This window comes from Phalaenopsis equestris, unplaced genomic scaffold (assembly GCF_001263595.1).
Source record: "Phalaenopsis equestris unplaced genomic scaffold, ASM126359v1 Scaffold000223, whole genome shotgun sequence".
Classification (NCBI taxonomy): domain Eukaryota; kingdom Viridiplantae; phylum Streptophyta; class Magnoliopsida; order Asparagales; family Orchidaceae; genus Phalaenopsis; species Phalaenopsis equestris.
In genome coordinates this window covers 175,205-186,779 of record NW_018164665.1, presented here as the reverse complement: position 1 = coordinate 186,779, position 11,575 = coordinate 175,205, and the positions used below count along the sequence as shown (strand labels likewise).

The following is an 11,575-nucleotide window of genomic DNA, read 5'->3' as shown; positions in this document are numbered from 1 at the left end:
GGGAGAGGCCTCGAGCCCACGAGCGGCGTCGGCCATACGGCGAGAGTTGATAGCGGCGGCGATCCGGCGGAGGGAGCGGCAGGTGGCGGCTGCGGCGGAGAGGGCGGAAGGTGGGAGGAAGGGGAGGACAAGAATCGCCCATTGCTCGAGTGATTCAGATTCGCAGGTTCTTCGCTTCTTCATCTTCACAACATCAGAGATAATTTGAATGTGGATGAAGTTGGTCGTACTAAGAAAGCTTTTGATGTCCTTGATAATGAAAGTCTTGTAGGTGCTTCTGATTTTAATACAACTGTTGATGCAAAACATATTGAGTCTGGGCAACGGACGAGCGGGAGCTCGGACTTCTGCTGTATCACGTCTAAGAAAGCTTTTGATGTCCTTGATAATGAAAGTCTTATACGTGCTTCTGATTTTAATACAACTGTTGATGGAAAACATATTGAGTCTGGCCAACGGACGAGCAGCAGCTCGGACTTCTGCTGTATCATGTCTATTGTCTGGACGTAACTCAAGTCCATACTCCGGACGTAATATTCTCTCTTGTTGATGGGGTTTAATTAGCACTTACAATGATCAATTATTTGAAGTGAATCATAATGTTAATAATACTTTCTGAATACTTGTGAATGTTCTAATATTGTTTCTATTCTTAAAAAATGTTAAGGATATGTTTATCATAAAACTCTTAATCCCAGTTCTAATGTTGGGTCAAGAGGAAATGATAGCCATGCTTCTTGTGCTATTCCTATCCAATAACTTGTGGAAGTCTAAATAATTTGGTTTTTAGTTTGTTCTCTTATCTTTTCTTAAATATTATGGTTTTTTTTTTTAAATTTAATTTCTTGAAATGTTAGAGGTTTAAATAATGAAGCTCATTTAATAGCTTTTAAGAATCTATTTAAGGATTTTCATTGTGATTTTTTGTCTTCTTGAAATAAAGGTTTCTAATGATATTATTAATGTTGATTTGAGTACTCTTAATCATTTTAAATTTTATTACAATAAAGATTGTATAGATGACCTTTATTTAGCTGATAATGGAAGAATTTGGGTTATATGAAATTTTGGCATTTTAAATTTTATGACTATTATCATAAATCGTTGATTAGTTCATTGTAAAATATTTTATTGTTTTTTTTATTAATTTTAGGTTACTATTATTTATGTTGATAATAGTGTCATGAGAAAAAAATATTTATGAAATTTGATTATTTTTATTGTCAATAACATGTTTGTTTTTTGGATTCTTCTCTATGATTTTAATTATATTGTTAGAATTAATGAAAAAGTAGGAGATTTACCTCCTTTGCCTAGTAAATTAGTGAAATTCCATAAATGTATTTCTTCAGTTGTTCTTATTGAGATGTGTAATTCTGGTTACTCTTATAGTAGGTTCAAACATGAATTGAATGATCCTATAAAATGTTTTCTTGATAGAGCTATTTTAATTCTCATTGAATTAATGCATTGAATTAATGTTTTTCTCGATTTCTCGATCTTTTTTTTTTTAAGTCTTAAACCTCTATTCTTCTGATCATTATCATAATTTTATTTATTTGGGAAAATCTATCAATTTTAATTCTAAATTCATCTGAAAAATTTTCAAAATTTTATGCCCTAATTTCCTTTCTATTATTATTGAGGTTGCTAATAATGATCCTATCTTTAATTTAAGTAATATGCTTCATAAGGTTAAAATTGCTTTTAAAAATTGGAAGTAAAATTCTTATAGTACTTTATATAATCATACCGTTGATCTTAAGCAGAAATATAATGAGATTATTTCTATTTTAGAGTTGCAGAATGTTTCTATTGATTTGCTTAAACAAGCTTCTTTCATTTAAATAGATATTGTTAATGATGATATCTGTGAGTATAAATGGGTTAAGCAAAAAAAACTAAATGTTCTTGAATTTTTAAGGGTAAAGATGATATTAAATTTCTTTATCAAAGGGTTAATATCATACAAAATTTCATTTTTATTAAAGAAATTAAGATTAAGAATAATTATGTTCATAGACAAGATAAAATTGTTACTGAAGCTATTTCTTTTTTACTCTGGTCTTTTGAATGATCATATTCTTTTTTATGATAATACTATGGATTCTTCTCTTGTTTATAAATATGTTTCTCAAGAAGTCTCTCCTTTTTTAATTCAATCTTTTAATGTTGATGATGTTAAAAATACTTTCTTTTCTATAGGCTCTAATACAACCTCTCGGTCTAATGATTTTTCTTCTAATTTTTTTAAAGATTGTTAGAATACAGTTGATTTTTATTACATTATTGCACTTAACATTTTTTTATTACTTCTAGGCTTCCTCAAAGAGTTAAACATACTATTGTCATGAGTATTCCTAAAAAATAACAATACTAAGTTTTTATTGATTTCAGGCTTATTTGATAAAAGTTGATAAACATTTTTTTATGAAAAAATGAGGGAAATTAGTTACCCTCCAATTTTCATTAATTGGATCATCTCTTGTACTGAGGATTTTTATCAAAAGTATGATTGGAGGTTATTTCTCTTACACTTCTGGCTTAAGGCAAAGGTTCCCTCTTTCCCCTTTTCTTTTTGATATTATTATTGATGATTTGATTGTTTCTCTTCTCAATTAAATGGTGGTAATCATTTTAATTATTTTTTCATTTAATTTATGTTAATGATATTATGATATTTAGGAATGTTGACTTAATTATTATCACCATTATTAAAGATGCTTTAATGAAGTTTAGTAGAGCTATTAATTTGAATTTTCAAAGACTTCTATGTTTTTTCTAAGTCCATAAATGAAATTACTATAAATCAAATATGCTATTAATCAATGATGTTTGTTACGTTTGATTTAATTTTAATTTTTAACATTTTTTAGTTACTTAATAGTTTTATTTATTTTAAAAATTAAGGATGAAATTACTTTGATTGTATTTTCCTAAATTCCACCCACTTTAATGAGTTTAAATGCTTTTTCTTTGTATTTTTTTTTTTATTTTTCCTTGATTAATGATGATTTTTTTAAGCTTTGAATATTTCTTTGGATACAAATAAATCAGAAAAATGAGATTTTCCTACTTAAAAACATCAACGCCAAGTCAACCTCCACGGTTTCGAAATGCCACGCACTGTCCGTTTATTGGTAGTGCTTTCCACGTGGATGCAATGCTAGCCCGCGATCTGCTATACTGAGAGGATCTTGCAATTATGTTTGGAGCAATTACACGAGAATGAACGTTATCTGTTAATCATCCCCACAAAAATGAAAAACTTAGAGCAACCACGATCTGGTGGTTGATTCTCGTGATCTAGTGCACCAACCTAAGAACAAATCGAGCCATATAGTTAAATGCATATGAATTTAAACTTTTCTTCACAAATCTCCAAAACTGAGAGCTAAAATAGATTTTTAAGCATATACCAGTCCAAGAGGTAAGACCTCAATTGGGTTTGACAACGAGCTCCTCCTTGAGTGCACGAGGCTCCTCCGAGTGTCAATTTGGTCTGAGCTTACGATTGTGTAGGACTTTGATAAAAAAAAAGTGCATTGTTTGGTCTGAAGGTGCATTGAAGGGCTCGAGACAGAGATTTTGATGGGGTAGTTAGTTTTAGGGCTTGGGGAAGCTAATGGGATGATCAAATTGGAGTTTTGGTGAGTTAAATGGTGAACCCAAAAATGGTTCTGTTGCGAATTAGAGAAATTAGAGGGGTTTAGAGGAGTTCAAGGCTTAGAAAAGGTGGGGAAGTAAGGCTAAGTGTTGTGGCGAGGACTTGGAAGCAAGAGAGTAGGGGTTCTCTCAGAGGAATAGAGATATGATTGACTTCATGTGCTTTTGGTTTGGAGGCCTTCGAAGGCCATAAAAGGCCTTATATAACTGTGGAGTTGATGGGTGAGGGAGCCTTAGAGGTGTTTAGGGAAGCTTTGGGCAAAGTTTTGAGCAATGAGGAAGAGTTTGGGCCATTTTTGAATTTTTTTGGGTAAGAGGCCACCAATGGCCATGGAAGGGGCTTGGCTTTTGTTTGGCTTTGTCAACCAGGTGATTAGTTTCTCAACAAGGTTGTTGTTGGGTAAAGAAAAAGTTCCAAGAGGGAGAGACCATATGTAGGCTCAATTTGGTTTTGAGGTGGAGGGTTTACCTTACATTTTGGGTGGCTTCGATCTTCGACATAGGAATAGTTGTCATGAGATTTGGGTTGCTTTTGTCTTTGGTTAAGTCATAAGAAGTTGGGTGGATGAGTATTGATCATGAAAATTTAGGTGGACTTGAATCTTGGACCTATATTGGAAATGAGTCGTTGCTTTTGAAAAATTAAAAAAGGTGTGTGGATTTTGCTAAAGATGGCTTGGATGAGGCTTAGCATGGCCTGAAATGGCTCATTTGATTTTGATGGCTTGACATTTGGCCTTGGGTTGTCCTATTCAACTTGACATAGGATTGTCATGAGGACTTCAGGTTTGACAAGATATGTGCTTGGTTTGATTTATTTAAAAGATGAATTTTAATGTGTGTAAGTGTTAATTTTATTTTAGATATTTAATTTTAATTTTAATTTTAATGTTGGTGATTGCAAAAGTAATTTTTTTAATGCATTTTAGTTAATTTAGTTTTAAGATTTTAATTTTCCTTATGTTAATTTTAGTTAATTTAATTTTTCATAACTTTATTGAAGTTAGAATTTTGACATTAAGATGTGTAACTTAATGATTTTAGGTTCCTTTGATTTCTCATTTTGAATTGATCATCATAATTTTGTATTTGATATTAATGATTTAATTTTTCATTAAAATTATATTGATTTTTTTTTGTTGAATCTAATCTTTAATGGATGATTTTGTTGAAATTGATTTTTAATGGATTTAATTATATTGATTGTTGTAAAGAATGAATTTTAGCGGATTCCGTTATGTTGATTTTTTGTTGAAATTAATTATGTTGATATTAGACTTTAAATTTGACCTTAGGTTGATTTATAAATGAATTCTATTTTTATTTATTTTTATATTTTATTTAATAGTTTTGATTTGTGAGCTCAATTTTTGCGACTTTGATTATTATATATATATATATTTAGTGAGTGATTTCAATTTAATTGAACTTTAACTTTATTAATTTTAATTTTGAATTAAATTTAGAATTTTGATGAATTTACTTTAATTTTAATTTTGATAATAATTGGTTTAATTTTAGTATGTGAATGAATTTTGAAGTTTCAATTTTAATTGACTTTGATTTTCAAAATGATAATTTCTTTAAAAAGATAAATCTTATCCTATGCTCTCAATGAACCCAAGAAAGAGTTATTTATGAAATTATGAAGGAGACATGCTAAAATCACAAATGAGGAGAAACTATTATGAAACTATTATGTCTATCGTCCGCACATGAGAACGACCAACTGTCAGGAGACAACTCGACATACATTTTAAGGTAGCATCCGTTAATGCTACGTTGTTGCCCAACTGTTGATCGTACTAGACACAATATTTTCTCGAAAATGAGAGACTAAAAGAAGACAAATTTCTAAGATCTAAAGATGACTTATGATATTTTAACTTATAAGAACTCAAATTAAGCTTCAATAGCCCAACCCTAATCATCTCAGCCAAAAGTTGAGGATTTGAAATTAATCCCACGAAACTCTAATGAGTGAAGAGATGACTTGAAATTCTATTTTGATATGAATTCCTACACCAGTATTCTAGGAGAGCTACTAATAAAAATCCTAAGACTAGATCCTACACTCAGAAAGAAATAATAAGATAAACCTCATGCAAAAATGACATCAACATTCGCATGCGATCGATCCAACACTCAGCAAAAAACACCACATAAATTTTCGTCAAAATATGGAATTTTCACAAAACAAAATCATCAGTAACTTTAACAAAATGAATATCATCTCCACACCAATGTACACAACAATTATCTTATTTCAGGATGATTGGACAAAAAGCTTTAGAAATAATAGAAAAAGCACAGCTTCTTTACCACATTTATTATTTCATTCAAAACATTAAAAAAAAATTTTTTTTCAGTTGATAATTTCTTTATTTAAATATTTAATTTTTATGACATAGCATTATCATAAAAATGAGCATTTGTAATATCCTGAAAAATTGCGTTTGAAAATCATAAAAATACTATAAAACAGGAGGACTAATTCGCAAAATTTCCGAAGCGAACAGACCCATAATTTACACATGGATTTGACTAACATAACACATAAACATAGCTACGTGTTTTAAGGTGGAGATTGCAGGACAGTGAGGTAGAATGGATGTCCTCGGCTTATACCAGATGAGCTCCTCATGGCATCTACATTCCAGTGCAATTCATAATTTGATAGATCGAATGTCCCAGGTGAGAAAACACAGATCCTAAGAGGAACTCTAGCAGTGGAAGAAGGCTGCATCTTGACTGATGTGGAGCTTGCTGCACACCAAATAAAGGGAGAAATGCTTTGTGACGACAATGATGATGATGGCGACGACGATGGTGATGGTGATTTTCGGAATTGAAATCCTTGAACGTTCGAGTTCTCTTTTATGTCATTTGCTAATGATATATCATGCCATCCTCCTTGATTGATGTTAGGATCAGAAGTTGAATCCTCTGAAGGCTTTGTTTCGGGCATGAAATCCATGGTGATGATTCTAATGAAAACCTCACTCTTCATACGGTTATAGATTGTTAATTCAAGATCAATCTCACAAAATGAAACGCAAAAATCGTGGTGTATAACTCGAGGTCCCTCCAAAAGCCACCACACAGGCAACTCCTCGGAGATGCTGAAAAACATGAAAAAAATAAAAATAAAAAACATAATTGCTTTAGCTCATCAAAGATCCTAGATTTATTTTCTGTTTTTGTTTTTATTTTTTCTTTTCTTTTAAGAAATATGTTTGTTTAGGGCCTGCTTAAGATCTCTTTCTCTTTTCTCTTTTTTTTACTTCTGTTTTTTAAAACATGTTTGGTTTGTTTATAGCTTTTATATGTTTTTATTTTTTATTTTTAAGAATGTACAAAACACCTAAAAAATATTTTGAGTATTTTTAAAAACAACCATCACAATCAAGAATGTTTTTATTCAAATCAAAACTTAAAGAAAACAAAAGAAAAACAAAAAAAATAGAAAGCTAAAAGTAAAGTAGATCCTAAATGGGGGAAAATATTTGCGTATATAAGACGTACGCAGCGCTGTGTACGTCAGGGGTTATTCAGGGGGTACACGGGGGTTATATCCGGGTTATACCGCCCTTAACCTCTATGTAATTCCCTTCTAACCTCCGTGTAAATTATTTGTACCCATAAAACTACAGAAACGCAGAACTCATTTGTAGCTTACAGGTAGTTTACAAAGAGGTTACATGAGGGTTACAGAGGGGTATAACCCCGATATAACCCTCCGGTACCTCTTGAATAACCCCTGGACGTACGCATCGCTGCGTACGTCTTATGTACACAAATATTTTCCCTAAATGGGGCCTCAGTGTGTTTTTGAAGGCTTTAATTTTCTATTTTAAAAATAAATCAATTTTTTTTAAAAACACTTAGAACAATATTATTAAGAATACTCCAAGCTTGTGTGTGTTTTGAATGTTTTTAAAAAAACTATTGCAACTAAATATTTTATATTTCAAATCAAAATATAAACCAAGGAAAAGAAAAATTAAAAAAAAAAAACAAAACAAAACAAAAGCGATCCAAAATGGCCTCCTTAAATTCGAATGGCATGTATAGTTGGAACTTGCCTACAGTGGCATGCATGAGAGGATAAAATGCTTGGGTGTGATCCTGTCGAAATGTTTTCTTGCAGCTCTGAAATAAGGATGAAGTCGAATTTGCTAACACCTCCCTATATAATTAAAACAAAATTAAGTTAAACATACTAAGTAAATAAAAAAGTATAGATATATAACATGACAAAGTTACAACAATCACCTCGGAGACAACATAAAGAGAACATGAAGAAAACTATGATTTAAAAAAAAAAAAATTCAGCTTAACACAAAATCCTATGAACAAAATTAGAAGATAAGATGGCAATTTATTTGGAAAAAAATTAACTAAAATTTAATTTTAACAGGAAATACCATATTGACAGGTTCAAGGCTTAAGAAAGATATACAAAGTTAATCCATAATTACAGATTTACTGCTCGATGCAACATATAATAAAGGCCGGCCTTGCAATGAGAACTCCATCAATTTAAAAGTAAAAAATTCTTCTTTTTTTTTCCGGAATGGAAGAAATGTCCGCCTCAAGTTCCAATGGATTCAAACGTTGTAACTAACTCAACAAATTTGGATATGTTAAAGTGAACAGAAGAAAAAAGAAGCAATATAAATTACAGCATAAACAATATAATGCAGCACTGAAGAACCGCAAAGCGATGTTCTCAACCACATAGCGATGCTTAACAAATTCACGTTAGTCAGCTTGTGAAAAGGCAAAGGAGAATAGAAGAATGCCGGGCATATAAACCTTGGCAGTTTTTTCTTGGTGATGTCTTTCATGTTGGTGGAACTCCAGCAAAGGTAATCTGGATACATCAAACAGAGCTTTTCTGTTGCACTGAGCATCCAACAGCTCAGACTTTCCATGAATGGCAAGCGAAGTTTCATATTCAGAACTTCCACTACAATCCTGAGCAAGGAGAACAATAAATTCTCAAATTAAAGAGTCCAAAACAGAAACATGCTTTCAAACAAATCTAAAATACTGCAGGAATATGTTTAGCACCATTAATACACGAGCTTTCGTAAAATAAAAAAAAAACAGAGAAAAAGAATACTCGACTGTCATCTCCTTTAAGGCACCCATGATTGGGCATAAATGCACCGCATTTAATAAAATATATCAATGCTCTAATAGGCTACAATTGGAGCCCAAGCGCGTTTTTTTTCCTATTTTCTCCTAATTTTATTTTATTATTAATATTATTTTTGCATATAGCGATCTAAGTGTCCTTTTGCTAGCTAAAGATCTCACCACAAGCTTATCCTATGCACATATACAATGTCTGCAACACCTAAGCTCACTAACAAAAGAAGAATGTAGTAACAAATTTAAATAAACATGATACATACAATATAAAAATAAAGCATGAATACTTCTAAAGAAATGAGTAACAAACTTTAAATTAGTCCTGAATAAATACAAATTTGAAGGATGAAATTAATATTTTTTAAAGAAGCTGATGTGGTTTGAAGCTACATTAAGTCCAACGTCCGTATTAGTAATAAGAAAAATTATAAATAATGCAGCAAATTATTTAAACTAATACATGTCCAAGCCTCTCGTAAAGCTTAAACAATGATTAATATCAAATATTAAAAAAAAAAAAAGGCTAGGTGGATCTATATGCTGTTAAGCAGATAGCACCAAGCAAAAAAAAATGATGGCCTTAGAGCTTCAAATATGACAGCTCAAAATTAGCACAAATAAGATATGGATTGAAAGAAAATTCTTAAGCTCGTGATTTAATATTTCTTTTACCATAGTTTAAGCTAGTAACCCATGTTCCAACACAGCAACTGCATGCTCATGGACCTCAGTCATTCATCATTTCAACTTCATTAAATGCTAAACATTTGAACGCATGCCACCAACATCAACAAGAGTTACAAGACACACACAGACCATAAGGAGCTAAGCAACCACAATAAACTGAGTCGAAAGTCGCACAAGAATCTGACCATGTATGTAACATTTCACAGAAATCATCCAGCTGAAAGGTAAGCACTTATTAAACCATCCAAGAACAAATCAAAAGCCTATATAATTTAAGCAGAAAAAGGTTCAATGATTTACATCATAACACGTAAAAATAACATAAGGTAAGACCACAAGGGCAACACAGCAACAATCAAATGGCAAAAAATTAAGGAGAAGCATAAAGAACCATTAATCTTGACGCAGGGCAGACGCAGGGGTTTCCCACACATCACACTATTACGTATGCATGTGATTCTGCAAACATTGCTATAGTATCGAACACACGGTAGTGCAGAGGTTGCTTGGACCGGTTCTTGATCGCAGTTTTGAAGGCCGACCGACTTTTCTTCCCGTGGGATTGCTGCTTACAGGGAGTGGGGGTCCACTCCTTAGTACCCTAATATTATATATATTGTTTCTTTGTGTTTTAGGTCAATTTTCTTGTGTGCTATGTATCGGAAAAGCCGCCGGCATCTCTATTTCCCTTAGAGGGCTGTATCCAAAGATTCTATGTGGTATTCGGCTATATTGCGGTTTACAAGTTGTGTTTCATCTGTATTGTGATCTCTAGGTGGTGATTATCTTCCCTATCCCATTTCAAATCCTCCCCATATCGCTCCAAGACGTCTTTAACTGGTGCAGCAACTGGAACAACGACTTTTTATTTTTTTTCCTGCAGTTCCACCATTTTCAACCACCTCTCTCTCTTCCTAGGCTTGCCGCTGCTTACCACATGATACCGAAGTCAACACAAACCACAACAAAAGATAATATTATTGCTGAGATTCAAAAAAAGCAGTTACAAACAATAGACACTTGTAAATAGGAAAAAAATGACACAAACACAAATACCCCTAAGGTGAGGTTCGAAGGTGGTGGGTCGAATGTAAGATAGTGGAAACGAAAAGCTGTCGATGGTAGGGGCAAGCCCTAAAGCAAAATAAATACATATATATAGTCCTAGGGTAAAGAGGAGTGAGCCCCACTCCAAATAGGAAGGAACCATATACAAGGAATAACATCATAGTTCTCCCACCTAAATTGAGCAGATCGGCGTGCGACACTTACCTTGCCCATGAGGGCATAGGCGCCCCCGTGTCAATCTTCAGAGATTGGGGGAGTTTTGACCTCATTTATCGAAGTTGAAGCTTCTAGTTCCTCATAGCACAAAGTCAAATTTACTATGTTTAAAGTAGCAAAAATAATGTAGTCCTTTGAATAGTCATTCTTATAGACATTGTCATCAGCCTTTTGAGAATCCTGAATGGTCCATCTGCCTTGGGCTTGAGCTTCCCGAGGAATCCCACCAAAAGCCTTTCTTTCTTTCATTTTCATGAAAACCTTTCTTTCCCCTTCACAGAAACCTTTTTTTCAACCTCATGTGTTTAAGTCGAAGCTTTTGATTCCTTGTAGCATGAAGTCAAATCTTTTATGTTGAAAGTAACACAAAAATTGTAGTCCCATGATAGGTCAATCTTGTAGGCATTATTATTCAGCCTTTTGAGAATCCTGAGAGATTCATTTGCCCTAGGCTTAAGCTTCTCAAAGGATCCCACCAAAAACCTTTCTTTCTTTAACTTGAGCAACACTAAATCCCCTTTTTAGAAATTCACCTTAGTTTTATTTGCTTGTGCTTGACACTTACAATTCTGTTTGGTGATCTCATTTCCCACTTCTTCCTGTAACCTCCCCCCCCCAACTAATAGGTCAATCTTGTAGGTATTATCATTCACCCTTTTGAGAATCCAGAGACATTCATCTGCCCTAGACTTGAGCTTCTCAAAGAATCCCACCAAAAACATTTTATTCTTTAACTTGACCAACACTAGATCCCTTTTTTAGAAATTATCCTTCTTAT

General features: G+C 32.7%; 1 protein-coding gene across 1 annotated transcript in view; it reads right to left on the bottom strand.

Annotated features, from left to right (window-relative positions):
• Window positions 1-6,082: 6,082 nt before the first annotated feature.
• LOC110023195 (trafficking protein particle complex subunit 8) overlaps window positions 6,083-11,575 on the bottom strand; it is a 103,679-nt gene continuing 98,186 nt past the window's right edge. Inside the window, exons 27-29 of the mRNA XM_020722485.1 lie at window positions 8,485-8,646; window positions 7,752-7,855; window positions 6,083-6,788 (exon numbers count right to left, since the gene is read on the bottom strand). Of these exons, the coding sequence (XP_020578144.1) occupies window positions 6,242-6,788; window positions 7,752-7,855; window positions 8,485-8,646 (813 nt within the window). The 3' untranslated portion in view covers window positions 6,083-6,241. The remainder of the gene's footprint in view (window positions 6,789-7,751; window positions 7,856-8,484; window positions 8,647-11,575) is intronic.